This window comes from Thermobia domestica, chromosome 15, assembly GCF_964235325.1.
Source record: "Thermobia domestica chromosome 15, izTheDome1.hap1.1, whole genome shotgun sequence".
Lineage (NCBI taxonomy): Eukaryota > Metazoa > Arthropoda > Insecta > Zygentoma > Lepismatidae > Thermobia > Thermobia domestica.
Genome location: NC_137468.1, coordinates 75684129 through 75703240, shown reverse-complemented (window position 1 = coordinate 75703240; position 19112 = coordinate 75684129). Strand labels below are relative to the sequence as shown.

Here is a 19112-nt window from a genome sequence, read left to right as displayed (position 1 = left end):
CATCGTTGAATGATTAAATATATGATGGGAATATTATAAATGATTGTTGTGTGTATAAGTGCTACAAAGAGTTTAAAGAAATATCTATCGATCGACACGACGAGAATAGGCAACGGTATGGTATCTATGGCGGAAAACAATCTTGGTGAACACATAAATCATATTGTTCGTGAAAGGGATAGAATGTGGTTTGCCAACTATCTGATATTGGAATTTCAGAGAGATAAGCAGCTGCCTAGAAAAATTAAAATCATACCATGTAGTTTACACTTCGCGGGCGCTTCGATTGCACTGGAGATGCTGTTTCAGTTCACTATTCCACAATTATTAAACACCAGAGGTTGCCTTCTGCTATGGAGGATGTGCGATCTTCAATGCACCGATCTGACTAATTTGCGATTCGCCATATCTCACGATTCTCTTCTGGTAGCTTAGAATGTGGCCCTCGTATTATCCGATGCTTTGCAATTAAGAAAATATAAGTTAAATTTAGAATATGTATTAAATTCAGGAATTAAAGTGAATTTGAAAAGATAAAGGAACGATGCATGACGTCACGCCATCTCCCATGCCTATCTCGGCCCATTGTAATTTTTCAGGAAATGGAGCAAGCCACAGACATTATTTTGGAAGTGGGGGAACGATGTTACCCGTTTCTCTCTCACTTTTACCCCTGATTAAATTAGTGCCTCCTATCTACTATACATCTGAATCAGTCTACATTGCTACCTGCGTTAACCTAGAATCTGCTTACATAAGACGATAAACCTGTACATTAACTTACTATTTTTTTAATGATACTTACCTATGTAAATCTAAGTTGGCAATCGCTAGTTCAGCAATCTTTTGAGTGTGAGCCACTGTTCCAGCTCGGCAACAATAGATATTGTCAGTAATTTTCATTAGTTTGTCAGAAATTCGATTTATTACATATGGGCTGCAAAACAAAAGTTTATTTATAATGTAGCTATAAAAAAAACTGCAGCAATAATCTTGAATATTTGAAATGAATTCTTATTACTGTAACATTTAACTAAAGCAGCGGCTGGAGACGAGTAGACAGATTATATGCTTAGAACATCAAACGCCCTGTAAGACAATGCTTCACAATATTTTCTGACTGACAACAGACTTTACTAAAAGCCCATAGATAGAAAGAATTGAACATTTTTGAGAATTGTTAGAATTGAATTCAAATTTTAAGGAGACACAAACATTACACTTTATAGTTAGTAAAGGTACAGATTTCATTTGTTATTATTATCATTATTATTATTATTATTATTATTATTATTATTATTATTATTATTAAGTACTCTGTTGGCAAATCTTGCGATTATTTTTTAAGGTTCTAGCCAGAATTCGTTTCTTCCATATTTCTCTATCTTCACCTTCTTCACTTAACTTGCAAATCATCGATCAGTTGTGTTCTTCCTCTTCCTAATCCTCGTTTTCTTTCCACCTCTCCCTCTCTAGCGATATGAAAAGATAATGTCTAATAGAAACTAAGGAAATCCCTAACACAGTTACGTTTTTTGTTAGGTGACCAACTGTAGCTGGACATCTCTGTCTGCAAAACTCGTGGCTAAGCGGTTTGCGTACACGCTTTTAGCGTGGGAGACCCGGGTTCAATTCCCGGTGAGAGCTCATGTGGTTCGGATTCCACATTAAAGTGTAGACCCACGTCTCATATAGTCTCACTGCTGAAAGGGATGCTAAACTACGAATGAAATCAATCAATACTCTTGTCAAAATTTCTTGTTCGTGGAGAAGAAAAGGTTTCGTTGTCAAAGCACACGGCACTGAGTATAATTTCTATTTTTATGCATTGAATATTCATATTGTATAGTGAAAAGATATATATGTGAACATTTTATCGGTGACTATGTCAATTCTACGAAACAAGAATATTGCTCGCAGTCTGGTGATTCCAAAGGAAAAACATGTTATGGCACTTGCGTTAACCATCATATCCAATTTGTATTCAGTGGCCCCGCGTAGCGTAGTCGCTTATGTTCTTGCCTTTGGTGCAAGCGGTCCCGGGTTCGATTCACGATGAAGGCACTCAGTGGAAAAAGTGTTAAAAGTTATTTCAGGCCAGCCATCCTGAATGAGGTTTTCCTGAATTTTCCTAATTCACAACAGGCAGATGCTGGGCTAGTACCTAACTCAAAGGTCCCAGGGGACTTCCTTCTCCAATCCTTTCTTCCTTTCCTTTTCCCGGGGGACATGCTCGCCGAGGGACGTCATAACCTCATATGTGACGGGCTAAATGGCTATAGATGCTGAAAGCCTAGAAATCTAAATCCAACAATTTGTATTCAGAAATTTAAACTTCAGTTAAAAAATACCCGAGAAGCCTTAGTCTGTAGTGCAAGATTTAAAGAAAATGTTCGTTCTTTTGAATATTTACTGTTTACCTTAATTGGTGTAGACAAAAATTAAAGCTAGAAGTTAAAGCAAGAAATACTCATAGCAATTATGGCAAAGGAAGGATATAATCTTACACTTTAACCCTTGCCTTTCGCTGAAGAAATTCTTAAAAAGTGTTCCGCTACCAGGGTAATAGATAAAGCTCTGAATATAAATCATTGCATTTGATTAATACGCGTATTTAGATATTTGATGGTCGACACTTGATCGTGATGGACTCGCCATTCTGACGCTATTGTTTGTTTGCTTATTTGCATATATTGTTATTGAAATATACAGGGTGTTAATGAACTATACCGACAAACTTTAAGAGGCGAAGAGAAAAAGTTCACATACCCTGATTTCAAGGAAGGTCCAAAGTAGGCAGGAGGTAAGCTTCATGTTTTTTTGTGTTCAGAATAGCGTGTGATGCGATGTATTTCGTCACGGCATATTACAAGTTTTCTTCACTTATAAGCGGGAAAGAAAACATTACAGCATGCGTTTTCCCGAGTACGAGAGACCGTGTTGCTGACGATCCTTAACACTTCCGACATCGGGTCGAAGGATTCCGTGTTCACTGCTATCAAAACTTATCGTTTGCCTACTTTAGACCAATCATACAGTCGGAGCATACCTCAAAATTCAGTTGACGGCATGTCTGGGAATTTCACCCTGTAGGAAATACTCCGTACACCCATTGAACATTAATAAAATGTGCATTTTTGGACTGCGTATACATGACTTCCTTCACACTGATAAGGACCACCATCCACAGTCTCTCGAATTCGAAATAGGGCCTCTTGAAATTTGGCTTTTTTGCGATTTTGGACAGCCCTCGCTCTTAAACTATGCACTTTTCACCACAGGTCCATATGGACTTTTTCTCTTATTTTGATGGGAGGAATCACCCCTTACAGTTTGTCGCTTTAGTTCATTAACACCCTGTATATTATTTAATCTAAAGGTGTTACTAAGAAAGGGAGAGAAAATCCAAGCCTGATATTTATTGATATGATATTTAGTATTGGTATTATTATTATTGTTTATGTGTATATATGAGAAATAATCCATATATACACATTCTATATTTAGAGGAACTTCGTATTGATCTTATGTCTAAATCACCACATTGGAGAAGTGTTTATTTACCATAGTAGTGGAGAACCTTTCTTGCTTTAAAGATCACATTGCCAATGCTTATTTGCCAAGAAGGACGCATATGCTAGTTTTGAATAGACCTAAGCTTATTAGTAACTTTTGAGTTATTAGTTATATAGTTACGCTAATAATTTAGATGAAATGTAAAACACTTTAGCATATTAAAAGGATAACGTAAAAAAAAATGCATCAACCATTTACTTTTTGCTCACCTATTAAGTTCTGTGAGGTCGTTTTTGTCGAGAGATCGGGTTACTAGGTACTAGCATGAACGTTTTGAGCTTAAATCGGTCTTGAAGGTGCACACCTATGATCTGAGTCCTCAAAGTATTCTTGATTTGCCGTATATTTCACATACATTATATAATTTACCATTTTTCAGTACAAACCCTGAAGGACGCACTTTATGACTGAAGGCTGCAAGTTCCCCACTTTTGGTCTAACACATATTCGGCTCAAGTCTTTACTTCATTGTTCACAGTTTCTCCTTCAAATGTGCCTCGATTTGGCTGTCCTGTCCTTTGGTTAATGTGCGGCTACGTTTAGAGCCCAGAAAAGAGGACACATCCAAGTAAAAGAAGTTTGGACTGGATAACTGAAGGATTTCTATGCTTCCCACCACTGATTTGAATTTTAGTGAATAACTAAAAGATAGTGAATAACACCAAAGGTTCAGGCAGAATCTAGATATTAACTACAAAATTCTATTAAGGAAATTAATTGATTCCATCTCTTTTCTTATAGACCAAAATCTACGGTACCCCATGACGTCATATTTATCGGGCACTTAAATTGTTCCGCTCACACTTGTTCTGTGCAGGAGGCCCGGGTTCCATTTCCAGAAAGAAAACTCATGTGGTTCATATCCGACGGTAAATGGTGAATACAGATTCTCATGTAGCCTCGCTGTTGAAAGCAACCTTAAATCTACCCAAACAGTTAAATTACTCCACTATAAGAAACATCTTGAAAACAATTATTAGTTCATTATAGACCCCTATAAATTTCCTAGTTTAAAAAAATCTGATTTTTTCTGTTATTGAGATAATAATAATAATAATAATAATAATAATAATAATAATAATAATAATAATAATAATAATAATAATAATAATAATAATAATAATAAAAATTTATTGTACTTAACACCCAAAGGCAATTATAAAGTACAAAATTTTATATGCAATCACCAAAGGATGTGCAACACCAAACATACATATAGTTGGTATTTAAACATGCATTTAAAGGGGATGCTGACACAGAGAAGCTGAGTTGCAGTAGTGGCAGAGAGAGAAGAAAGAAGATAGCGGCGAATAAAAGTTTTCTTCGAGACCTTCAGGAGCAAGATGAAGATGATCTTCAGTTAATACTCCGGAAACCTAACGGTGCCAACTGAAGGAGCTGTTGAAGCAGAGAAACAAAAATTGCTAGTCTTCCTTAAGATATGCTGCAGACAGTTACTTTCGAAATAAAGTGCTACTGACAACATTCTACTACACACACCGCTATTTAGAAGGAATAGGCATTGTTTTTCTGTCGGCTGGACCCCCTATCGCGGACCAAAATTCGCACTGTCCGTATAGTTTGTACAGACTTTGCCGACAGTCAGCTGACAGGAACTCAGTACTATCTGTTTTAGATAGCATGGAGAGACACAAACATCTCACTTGGAGAATCTGGCCCCTGTTAGAACCAAACCAAAACCAGAATTTTCGGCCCTTTTTAGAGCCACGCAGACAAACATTCCGAGATCAAAGAGCAATCACAAACCACCACCAACACAGAGGTCAAACAGAAGGAGGGACAGAGTTGAGGAGCAGAGCGGCAAGGAGGATGAGGGACCTGGTTCCTTCTAGAGCAGCCTAGGTTTCTCCACATCTGAGGGACAGGAGATGCATACTCAAGCACTCGCACTGATGGAGGAAAGCTTCAAGAAGTACCTGAGAAGAGACGATGTGGAAGACCAGATGTTTGACTCGAGCCAGAGTCGCCACACACAAAACCAGCAAGATGCCGGCCCTCATGATGATCACCATCCCATAAGCCCAGAGCACCACTTACAGGTGGAGTACTGCATGGACATGAGGACCAAGCTGCCACTGCCAACCCAAAGACGAGAAGCGAGAATCAATCTAGAGGACGATGACTTCCAAGTAGTCCACAGGAGAGGGAGGAAAAAGAAAACACTGGAAGAAAAAGCACCAACAGAAGAAACAACAGGAAGACTCACACTGGAGGGAGCCAAACCTAAAGAAAAAGCCAATCTCACACAGGAGAAACCATTCACACACAGGTGAAAAACAATTGCATACAGGTGGAAACCAACCCAACACAGCTGAAAACCAGAAAGCCCGGCCCTTCCAAGGACCAACAGGAGAGAAGCAACTCCACCCAGGTGGAAACCAACCCAACAGAAGTGAAGACCAGAAAACCCGATCCTTCCCAGGACCAAAACAAAACTGCAGCTGCCAGTAAGGCGTCCACGAACAATAGCCAATCAGAAACCAATGAATACAAAACATCAAACCAATCACTGAAGAGAAGTCAGAAGAATGAGAGTAAGAAACCACATATGTTCACATGTGTCATAAAGGGATTCCCCACAAACAAAGAACAAACAACCCTCGAAGAAGAACTACTTAACCAAAAAATCCAGTACACCGCAATAACCAGGATCCAGTGAGAGAACGGCCCAACTCCACTTGTAAGGTTATTCTCTACCAACGCAGATCACATAAATAGACTAATTACATACAGCCTACTCATCGAAACTAGGATATACAAAGTGGAGCAATCCAGAAGCTAGTCACGACCGTCACCATGTTGGAACTGCTACGCATACGGACATAGAAAGTATCAATGTACTAGTAAGAGAGTATGCAACAGGTGTGGTAGCACGCATACAGATGCATGTAGCCTGCCAGTAAATAGAAACTTCTGTGCAACATGCAAACTAAATGGTCACAGAACAGGCAGCAGTGAATGTCATGAGAGACCAAAAACTTCAACTCAGGTGCCCAGGCCCAGGCTCATCACAGAAGAAAAGTTCACATATTCAGGCCCTTATGAGGGACAGGAAGACAACACTGTTCAACGATTAAAGACAGAAGAGACACATAACAACTCACAACCACATAACAAATCAAGCAATAGAGGAAGCCACAGAGAAAGCGACACAGCAAATAGTAACATGGGTAACATCGATACTAACTATGACCACACCACCAGGAAGCAGGCCAACACTTACAGATGCAATAACAACAGCAACAAAAAAGATCTTTAAATTAACCATTAACACCATATCAACAAGGACTGGACAGATATATGTAACCAAACCACAGATAGCTACTAGAAGCATCCACGTCAGAGGGAGCAACTCCAGAAAGAAATAACCCGAGAGAAAAGAGTGAAATTGAGCAGCTGCGACCACTGCACACCGATAACGACCAGGCGAGGTCAAGCACCATGTTGTATGCTTAAAAAATAACACAATACCCTACTAACCAAACTCACCCACCAAACTACAGACAATTAACAACTTAGATTAACTCACACTCAGCTTTTTAAGTTAGAATAAATACAGACAGTAAAGAATAATTTTACATGGATTTTCTCCACCCCTTCTTAGTGTGGTTTCCCATGTAAATAACTTTAGCATGTGCATGACCGATAAAGGTTTTTTTCCTGGACTCCATGTGTTTCCCAGGTTTTTCCCTCCTACTACCCAAGCCAACGGTGAGGTGAAAAATCTTCACGCGCTTTCCTATCTTCTATTTTACTCTTCTTTCTTTCTCTAACACACACTGCCCGATAAATGTCTTTGGATAAAAACCGCGGCGCGACACAACATTCGACATGCTGCTTTAGATTTCTAACTGCATGTAGGGGTGCACGTAGATATAGATTGGTGCATCACTCAAGGGGGCGAGCTTTCTTGCTAAGGGGCCCTCTTTATCTCTAATTTATTTCCGTATAAAATTATAATAAGTATACCCTTTGTTCTTCTTCAGGTTATAACTTATACAAAATACTAATCTACAATTTATCAATTAACGTCTCAAATCACTTTCGCTTGAAAGTCTTAAATTTATACTGAATTATATATAAACACATAGTCCCAATTCTATTATCCGCATCACATAATTTATACAGTGGAGAATTTTTATTAATATTTATTCTATTATGAGGCATGTAAAAAGTATGTCTTCTTCTTAGACTTTGTCGAGGCCAATGAAAAGGTAATCTGCCTGATAAAAACATATTTTCTTCCCTATTATCAAACAATGTATTAAGATATAACACTATTTGTATAAATCTCCTATTTTCTAGTGACAACAATTTACATTTTTTAAGAAGTACTTCGTAAGAAATATATTGTGTTTGTATACCAAACATTTTATAAGCAGTATATTTCAATAATTTGTTGCTTTAGTTGTTGTTTCAATAATGTCTGTATTTGTTGTTTTAGATACTAATTAAAAGGATCCCAAACTATAGATGCATATTCTAATTTTGATCGTACAAATGCATTATATAACGATAATATAGTTCTAGTATTTTAAAATAATGACTTGACTTCTTTATAAAGCCGAGCATTTTAAAAGCTTTATTAGTTATTATATTTATATGGTATTTGAATTTCAAATTCATGTCAAACCAAAGCCCTAGATCTCTTATAATTTCCTTTTTTTCTTAATCTCTGATTTCCTATAGTATATTCAAACAATATTTGTTTTCTGTTAAGTGTATAAGTCATTACATAACATTTAGAAATATTCAGTTGGAATTTGTTTTTCATACACCATCCATTTAGTCTATTTATATCAGACGGTAATATATTACAATCCCTCTGTTTTAATTTCATTATATAATTTGGTGTCGTCCGCAAATATCAGACATGATGTATGTTTAAAAGCTTCTGGTAGATCATAAATCATTATCAGAAAAAGTAAAGGACCTAAATTTGATCCTTGAGGTGCCCCTGAATATACCGAATATTGCTTGGATTTGTTATTATTAAAGATAACATATTGAATTCTTTCAGTTAAATGTTAATAGTAATAAAACAATTTAATTAAATCCCTCGATATACCAAACATTCTCAGCTTTCTGAGATGTACACCATGATCAACCAAGTCGAAAGCTCGTTTGAAGTCTGTATATATTACATCTACTTGTCTCCCTCTATTGAAAGAGTCATTAGTTTGACTCTTTAATAAATTTGAAGTAATTGATCGATTACACCTAAAACCATATTGAGAGTTCGACAAATACACTATGTAATCAAAAGTATTCGGACACCCCCAAAACATACGTTTTTCATATTAGGTGCATTGTGCTGCTACCTACTGCCAGGTACTAATTATCAGCGACCTCAGTAGTCAATATACATTGTGAGAAAGCAGAATGGGGCGCTCCGCGGAACTCACGGACTTCGAACGTAGTCAGGTGATTGGGTGTCACTTGTGTCAGAAGTCTGTACGCGAGATTTCCACACTCCTAAACATCCCTAGGTCCACTGTGTTTGATGTGATAGTGAAGTGGAAACGTGAAGGGGCACGTACAACACAAAAGCGTACAGGCCGACCTCGTCTGTTGACCGACAGAGACCTGCCGACAGTTGAAGAGGGTCGTAAAGTGTAATAAGCAGATATCTATCCAGATCATCACGCAGAAATTCCAAACTGCATCAGGATGCACTCCGAGTACTATGACAGTTAGGCGTGAGGTGAGAAAATCTGGATATCATGTTCGAGCGGCTGCTCATAAACCACACACCACGCAAGTAAATGCCAAACGACGCCTCGCTTGATGTAAGGAGCGTAAACATTGGATGATTGAACAATGGGAAAACGTTATGTGGAGTGACGAATCACGGTATACAATGTGGAGCACTGATGGCGGGGTGTGGGTATGGCGAATGCCCGGTGAACGTCATCTGTCATCGTGTGTAGTGCCAACAGAGGTGGTGGTGTTATCGTGTGGTCGTATTTTTCTTGGAGAGGGCTTGCACCCCTTGTTGTTTTGCGTGGCGCTCTCACAGCGCAGGCCTACATTGATGTTTTAAGCACCTTCTTGCTTCCCACTGTTGAAGAGCAATTCGGGGATGGTGATTGCATTTTTCAACACAATCAAGCAGCTGTTCATACTGCACGGCATGTGGCGGAGTGGTTACACGACCATAACATCCCTTTAATGGACTGGCCTGCACAGAGTCCTGATTAAATTCTTAGAACACCTTTGGGATGTTTTGGAAAGCCGACTTCGTGCCAGGCCACACCGACCTGTACTTGCCGCGACCTTATCCTGATAACCGAGGTACGCAGCTTCAATTCAGGCGATTCCGCGCACATTACATAGTTCCTCACGTTACACACGTAAAACATTACGTAGGAGATCAATTCCAAGGGTTAATTGAGTTCAAGTATATAAAAATGTCAAAAACAGAAACAATATTTAAAATAAAAGATACTACATTTATTAGTAACGGGTTATGAAAATGATGTCACGACTCAGAATCGAAAAGAGAGAAGGAAAGAAAGGAGTGAAAAGCCAGCAGCTAAGATGCGACTCTCTTGCAAGTGTTGCAAGATTATAAACTTGAAAAATCTTATATCAAAAACAGAGGTCCAGTAAAATTAGTTAATTGATCAATGTTAGAAACCGTCCACAATGAATACGAAATGGCTTAATATTTTTATATGATATATAAATTAAATAGAGTAGCTACCCCGTATGAAAGTTCTTTGCCTGCTGATAAATGAAACAAAAGAAAGAACGGAACTCACATGTAACTTCTGCAATTTTTGTGCAGAGTAAAGGCGGATTTTCATGTGTCCTTTACCTCCGTGAGTTGCGAGCGATTGTGCTAAACAACCAATGAAATCACGCATCGGAGATGGCGCGCTACACTCGCGTCAGAGTAGAAATTTGTTCAATTCTGACGGAAGTAGCGCGCGTACACTATTGTATTCACTGACTAACATGGCGGAAGTCGCAAACTTTCTATTTTACGCATGCGCATTAGCTAGGGAGTAGTAATTTGGCGCAATACACGCACGGATGTATGAAAACGAAAATAATTTACGGTGAATACGCTACATGTGATGCTTCCGTTCTAACGCGGGCATGAAAATCCGCCTTAACACTGCTCTGCCAAATATCGTCTTTGCGCGTGCGTTAGAGTGAATACGTGGGTGTTCTGAAACTGAAACCATGGAGAGTGTTAAGCGCGAAGTTGAAAATATGAATGAATCCGAATTATCATCTTCTCAGTATTATCGCAAACACGAAGAAGGGAAACCTCTTTAAAGTCAAGCTAAGTAAATTGTCATCAATTTGTACGCTCGACTAAGAGAAAAATGTGCAGACAAAACTATTAAAGAAATTGTTGATATGATTGTTGCCGGTTCGCTGTGGTTTACTCAGTGCCAATGTAGAGTTGCTGTGCTTTGAGAAAAAAAATCATATTTTTACTTTTTTGTGTGGGAGGGTGGCTGCTCGTATGTTTCTGTTTATGATTGACCTTTTCCAGGTAGATATATGAGAATAACTTCATTTCTTATCCTTTCTTACCTTGATCAATTGAAATGAATAAGCAAAATAGTTTTCATGCCCTCGGGTTTTAATTGTGAGGATCAAATACATGTGCGAATTTCCAATACATTTATTACTATTGTCGTGTCTTCATGAATTATTAAAACAAATAGACCAAAAAACATATTTTTCGTGATAGAAAAAGGACGGGAAATCACCGCTCCGCGCATATCAGCTGAAACCCAGAGCAGCGCCAGTTGAAATCTTAGCGATTGAGAGCCAAACCAAAACACAAACACACACATACAAAGGCTTCCCTGTGAAAAGGTTCGCGCGCCGACATGTACTAATGCGCTTGTGATGCGGCTCTCAAGTTAACATTGCGTTTAGTATACATCGATACCTCTCCTCAGTTCAGCACTCCGTGAAGATGGGCTGCCATTCCCCAAGGAACCTTCCAGCACATGATTGAAAGTATGCCTGCGAGAGTGGAAGCTGTCATCAAGGCTAAGGGTGAGCCAACACCATATTGAATTCCAGCAGTACCGATGGAGGGCGCCACGAACTTGTAAGTCATTTTCAGCCAGGTGTCCGGATACTTTTGATCGCATAGTGTATGTAGAAACATGATTGAATAGATGTTTATAAATAACTGTTTCAAATGTCTCAGGAGAAGGTATCAGATTAATTTGTCTATGATCTATCAATCTTACTGGATTAACTTTAGGAACTGGGCATTCCGCTGAAATTTTAAATTTTGCTTGAAATTTTCCTTCCAAAGACAAATTGAACAAATAAGTCAATAGTTTGATGAGGAATTCTTTACAATCCTTAAAAATATAAAATGGTATACTATCATGACCAAATGATCTTTTACTTTTTATTTTGTTTATTGATTCTTCAAGTTCAAATTCATATATCTTATCTAAAACTATTGTGTCTGCAGATGAAGGTATTTTAATTGGGTATATTTCAGATAAATTTATATTAGGTCGTTATGAACTATAAACGGATTTAAAATATGTGGCAAAAGCTTCACATTTTAATTTATTATCGGTAATTTTATCGTTGTTGTACTCAAGAACAGAATGTTTCTCAGTCAAATTTTGGCATCTTCTACTATTTACATATTTCCAGAATACCTTAGGTTATTTAATGACGTTCTCTTCTATTTTCTGATTATAGTTTTTATAAGCCAGTTCAATACTAGACTTAATCTGTTTCCTAATATCAAAAAACGTATATAATCAGAATAGCGTTTGGATTTGTTAAATGCACGTCTAAGACGATCTTTCTCCTTTAAGTTTTTAATTATACCTAAAAAAATTCATTAACTTTGGTTTTTAAACCTTTAACATTTTGATAAAAAATATGAAATGTGCTATCAACTACTGACATTATTCTGAAACAATTTGTAACATAAATACTAGGTAATAAATATTACTGTAAACTATTTTCAAACTAGTTACTGAACTCATTATTATACCTAGTATAATAATTTTTTTTATTCATACAATTATATTTATTTATCCTTTGAATACAAATGCGGCTGTCTTCATATCTTCTCAGCAATATCCAAATTTACCAATTAATTAATAAGTAAGTCGTTTCTTACTTCTTTGACAAACTTATGAAAGCCTGATATGTCCTCCTCAGATTTTATAATCATTACCGGACTATTTTCATTTTTTTTTCAAATTAAAATATGACCGTTAGGATTAACCCAGCAATACTTGTGTTGAGTGTTTCTAGCTGCATTTCGCGTTTTCCAGAAGAATTGCCTATTTCTAGGGAGTAAGTTAACATTTATAAAAAATCTTTTGATCGTCATTTCCAAAAACTATGTTGTTACTAACTAATCCTGAATTTCTTTTACCTAGCCACCTATCCCTCGCAGATCGTGTCTTGAACTGTACAATTATTACTTTTCCCTTATTTTTACCCCTATCATTTGACATTCGATTTACATCAGTATCTTGTTCCTCACAATTTATTCGTGAGATATTTTAAGTGTAGAGAAGTAGGACCCTGGAGCCTCCTTAATCCTTATATATATATATATATATATATATATATATATATATATATATATATATATATATATATATATATATATATATAGATAGATAGATAGATAGATAGATAGATAGATAGATAGATATGAAAAATAAAAAATTGTAATGAGAGAAATTCTTACAATCTAGTAGTTCTTGAATCTGCTCCTATTACGACACCTTCATTAAATTCTGCTGCCATGATTGTAGTCTAGAAAAAAATAGAAAAAAAAATATATATATATATTAAAAATACTTTTCAAATATGTTTATTGTTTTAATTATTTAATGAATTAATCTGGAACAACAAGAAATGTAGCAGAACAAAACTATACAATTGTGTGACAAATCGCTCAGATTTTGTTATTCATTGAATACATTAACTTCATATTTCTAATAACTATATGATCTGATAGAGTTGATACATATCCAACTCAACTAAAGATAGGACGTTTATTACAGAAGAGGAAAAACACCATCAGCTGCATTAGGAATCTGGATCTCAGTCTCTACAGTATTACTAAATATAGTTTGTACATAAAGAAAAGCAACTTTTCTAACGGAATGACAAGATCTTCAATTAGAATTATTTTAAGGAAGACTTGATCAGTCTTTCTTGTGACTTGTGTAACAGCAGCAGAAGCCTAATCCCTTTGTAACGGTGGCCAAATTTGACTCATTGGCGTCCGCGAGTAGTAGCTAATGCCTTTTTGAAAGTATTACTGCTGATAAGAAAAAAGTTGGTTTAGATTGTAATCTAACTATATATACATATACCTCCAACAGCAGGAACAGAACATAATTCAAATAAAATAGGGAAGTTACAAAAATAAAAGAAACCATACAAAAAAGAATATGAATTTCCCAAACAAATTGGTAATCCAAATTTTCATACATTTTATATTTCATAATTACTTACAGTGAAATCGGTAGCAACCAAAATTTCACACAACTTATATTTATAAATTTTACTAAAGGAAGTTATTGCATACCAAAAAAAAAAAAAAAAAAAGTGATGTTAATAGCATTCACTACACAATTCACTGTTAATACAATTCACTTTTAACACAGGCAACCACTTACATTAGTGTGTTATTTCTTTAACATCCAGCTCCCCGTATTGCGATTAACAAGAACCAGTGTTACCAGTTTGATACACGGTCGGTTTTAGAGAAGCAATTGAATGAACGAAGGAACGCGAAAGTTGCAAAGCGCCACGGTATTCTTTCATTTCTCTTTGTTTTCAATAGAACCCTAGCTTGTACAGTGAACGTAAGTTATTCAGGTACTAGTGTTCATAACTGTACTGGTATTGCGATTAACAAGAACCGGTGTTAACGGTTTGATACACGGCCGGTGCTAAAGAATCAGTTGTATGAACGAAGGAACGCGGAAGTTGCAAAGCGCCACGGTATTCTCTCATTTCTCTTTGCTTTCGGTGACATTCTAGCCTGTGTAGTGAATGTAAGCTTTTAAGATACTAACATTGATATAACTGTATTCCTTGTCAGCGATCCCCTACAAGAACGACTTAGCGAGAACGAGCCAGTTATTTCAAAATCCTGTGTAATAGAGATTTATTATTATTATTATTATTATTATTATTATTATTATTATTATTATTATTATTATTATTATTATTATTATTATTATTATTATTATTTAGAAGACAGATTTGTGGAAATCTTTATTGTCGTATAACATTAGAAAATAAGAAGCTGCCACTAGAGGGTTTGGCCTTTCTCTTGACCTGCAATGTAGGAACATCAATTAAATCTTTATTGTATTTATAGTGTGGCAATGAGCTGTGAAAGAATATACTGATGATAACAATTAGCAAATATCAAAGAAATTCCAAAAACATATATGTATGTATACGAAAATATTAAATAACATTCCAACAGTAACGATTGATAACTAAACTGACATATAAGTATTATAGAATAATTATTCTATAATACTTATATGTTAGTTTAGTTATCAATCGTTACTGTTGGAATGTTATTTAATATTTTCGTATACATACATATATGTTTTTGGAATTTCTTTAATATTTGCTAATTGTTATGTAATTATTATAATAAGTGTATTTAGATAAGTGAAAGTGAAGAGGTGCAGAAAAAGCAAAAGATGAAATGAAATGAAATATTTAAGTTTTACGTCCATGGTTATACCACCTAGGCTAAAGGAGTCGGTTATGATGAGAAATGAATGAAACGGTGGAATGAACAAAGTGGGAGGAAACAGGAGAACCTCGAGGAAACCCATACCCACGGTGTTGGTTCACCACAAAGCACACTTGGCGCGTGCTGGACCCCATGCACCAGAGGTGAATGCTCTACCACTGAGCCACCGCGGCCCAGACAAAGCGAAACAGTTAATAAATATACAAAAATAGATTAATATCAAAACCTATTAGTGAAACATAGGCATATTGTAAAGGACGACTTTCATGCTCATGATAAAGAATGCAATGCACTTCACATCACATACAATGAAATAAGTAAGGGAGACGAATGCGGATTAATCTTTTGTCTTGGGGTGGCTCAAGACCAATGAAGAACGAGGGAAGCGCTTATTAGTATTGTGGGAGGAGACAGTGCTGTAATGGTAAAGGATGAAAAATATCATGATGGATGAGTTATTATCGGTAAAATCTTGTATGATACTGATCGTCTAGAAGATATCGACCATAAATGGAAAGAAAGATGCTGAGAGGAATTTAGTGTATTGCAACTGAGAGTTCTGTTCTAAGTTTATGAATATGGTGTCAAGTTAGATATCTTTGATGCATGAAGACATTCAGCCAGGGGCGGATCCAGGATATGATCAAGGGAGGGACTAAACCATATTTTGCCGTTTTATCCAGTGTAAAGCAGGATTGAAGCCCATTTTATCCAGTGTATACCTGAGCGTCAAGGGGGAGGGGGCTATAACCCCTATAGCCCCCCTTGGATCCGCCACAGCATTCAGCTATATATTTTTGACGTAAGAGGGGATTGTGCTGGGCAAGCGGAAGAAAGTCATGGCTGAAGTTTACAGACATGTAATTTTATAAATCTGTTCAGAGTTGGAAAGCGCCATAAAACTAGGAATCTTAAAGGCATTAGGAGGTAATTCCAGAAAGAATTGTAATTTTAAAACAATTATTTCTATTGACTGCAACTTAACACGAGAATAATATTATGGTTATGTTAATTTCTATTCTTACGTTCAGTTTATTGCTATAGATAATAATACTAAATATTTTGTATATTTCACAGCATAGTTTATTTCTAATTACATTTATATTCAACAATATCAAGAATTAACTACTACTGTGATATGTCCCCAAAGAAATATCAAGGTTTTGGTCAAGTTTAGCCGCACAACATATTGCAAAATTTACAGGTAAAACTTAATACTAGAACCTTTCTATTTCGAGTGTGTCCTCGGAAAATATGTGAAACATACTTCGACCACACTCCTGCCACTCTCTGACAGCTAAGAAACCTTCACTTTGCTTTGGGCAAAGCAGCGAATGACCGGCTATGTTGCCAATTTGTCATTCGGTCGTTTGGTCTTGGCAAGTGAAGATAGTAAGCTCCTTAGAATGGCTAATAAGACCGTGCACAGAGAAGAACGTGAAGTAATTCAATGTAGCAAACCTGTCCGTATCCAACCATTGAAGAATCTCTGCTACAGTAACTTGTCCCTTTCTTTCGAGGAGGTACGGGAAAGCACACGTCCTCAGCAGCGCCAGCAGCAATACACTTGAAATAGAAAGGCTCTAAGCATGAAAAACAAACGTTTATAAGGAACAAACATCTGCAGGTGGCAGAACAAAATAGTAAGCAATACAGCTGTATTTTTTTTTTTTTGTTTACAATTGTAGGATTACTAGTGTAAAATCATTACAAATGCTATACGAGAGTTAAGTAAGGGACTGTGCTAGATATTATTTCTGATAATGTAGTATTTCTTCACAGTATACAAATGTTATACTTTATTTTAAAAGTGTAGTGTTAGTAGCTTGAAATCATTACAAGTGTTATAGAAACTTGTATCACTGCGAAAACTCACAGCCTAGCTTATACGTATACCCACAGTTGGTTTATGTCTGCTATGGACGCACTACCACACACACACACACACACACACACACACACCAGCTTCGCCCCGCCCTGACTCGGATAGACAATTGTGTTTGTAGTGGCCATTTAGCATAGGTTGTTTTCTTTTGCACTGCAGTTTTTATGTTATATGTTCGAATGCAATACCATATTTATACACAAATGATAGAATTACAATTTTTCAATAATTACTTCTCGAGAACACTGAAATTCATCTACTACTTTGGGTATTGTCATGTCACCCAGCCAAATCTTTTTTTTTTAAGACAAGAAGAAGGAAATTAGTAAAAGAATTATAATTTCCAAAATCAATTCGAGAGGTGTGCCTAAACTTGACCTGCAGGATTTCAAATGTTACTAGGTTAGTACTGTAGACGAATCTATTTAAGATCCATGTTTCACAGGAATCTAGATGATATAGCTAACTGAGAAACTCCGCGTGAATGAAATAGAGTGACGCTGCTAAGTTACAACAGTCATGACTGATCATGACTTTGGCAGATTTCGAGACCTACAAAATTATTCATGTAATTACCCCTGTAGATAATGGGCTGCCCAAGCACTCAAGTTCTCCATGAGGTGAACCGAAAACGTGAGACATTAACTTCTTCCTATATTCAACAAATTCATCCATTATTGAGGTAATTGTGTCCCTGTTTAGTGACAAGTTTTGTACTTCTTCTTCTTCTTCTCTACTTCAGTAGTACATTTGTTATGAAAAGAACGATACAATTATTCAAATCGCCTATATTATGACGTTTTATATTTTGCATTTAATCTCCTACACTACGTAAAATCAATCATGATAAAATTGTTGTAAACCAGAATATTCAGTAGGGGAGAGTTGTATAAAACGGGGACGGCGGTTCAAATGGGGACATGGTGTTTCTACATGATTAGCGCTGCTTACAGCGGCAAGGTTATGCATTATTGTTCAAGACAACGATTACACCATTTTGGGCAGGAATAAAAACATCACTGTACAGTTAGTGTGGATGTGTATTGCTTTGAAGTTTTTTGGCGAAATCGTTTTCGATGTGTCACCGTTCTACTATTTGACTTACTCCCTGTTTACATGTAGAAATAAATTTGGTAAATGCACTATGTATTCATTAGATTTAAGCTATTGTTTACACGTTTCACTTATTGAGTTATATAACCTATGAGCATAAGGAAGCCGTTTTTCCATGTATGTCACATTCTGCCAAAACGGGGACATAGAAGGTAGTACAAATTGGGGACGTCCCCATTTTAGACGACATGTAACATCATTACAATTTACTTGTAGTTCGCGTATTACAGTCCGCTTGAGGCTGCGTATTACAGTCCAGCACATACTAACACTAGAAGAAAGTCTTTTTGGCCTGACACTAACCGATTTACGTTCTCTTGCGTTCGAGTTAACTGAAGCGAACCGTATTTCTTACTCGTTTAACAAGGTCAAGAAGATTGCTGGAAAACACTGGCTTACGGTTTTCTCTGAGGCATCCTAACCTTTCTTCGCGTGATCCTGAGAAGACATCTATGGTTAGGGCAAAGGGATTTAATCAAGAGACTGTTAAAAAGTTTTTGATCTATTGGAGTATTTTTATGAACAATATCATTTCTCTCCGAATGATATTTATAAAGTTAACGAGACAGGCATCTTGATGGTACCCAATAAGCCGTCTAAAGTGCTTGCGCTCTTTGTGAAAAAAACAAAAACAAGCAGGTGCTTTGACAATCTGAAAAAGGGGTTTTAGTGACTACAAAAATATGTATAAACGCGACTGGTAATTTTGTGCCTGCCATGTTTGTTTTCCATACGAAAAGGGAAAATAATATGTTGATGGATGAT

General features: G+C 36.6%; 1 protein-coding gene across 2 annotated transcripts in view; it reads right to left on the bottom strand.

Moving 5' to 3' along the window:
- LOC145671862 (proteasome subunit beta type-6-like) overlaps positions 1–17977 on the bottom strand; it is a 55815-nt gene extending 37838 nt beyond the window's left edge. The window contains exons 1-3 of one of the 2 annotated variants that reach the window (XM_081741088.1): positions 17811–17976; positions 13307–13374; positions 806–937 (exon numbers count right to left, since the gene is read on the bottom strand). In XM_081741088.1, coding sequence (XP_081597214.1) covers positions 806–937; positions 13307–13374; positions 17811–17909 — 299 coding nt within the window. In that variant the 5' untranslated portion in view covers positions 17910–17976. Of the gene's footprint in view, positions 1–805; positions 938–13306; positions 13375–17810 lie in introns of both variants that reach the window. The other variant, XM_081741089.1, reaches the window with a different exon arrangement.
- Between the last annotated feature and the right edge of the window lie 1135 nt (positions 17978–19112).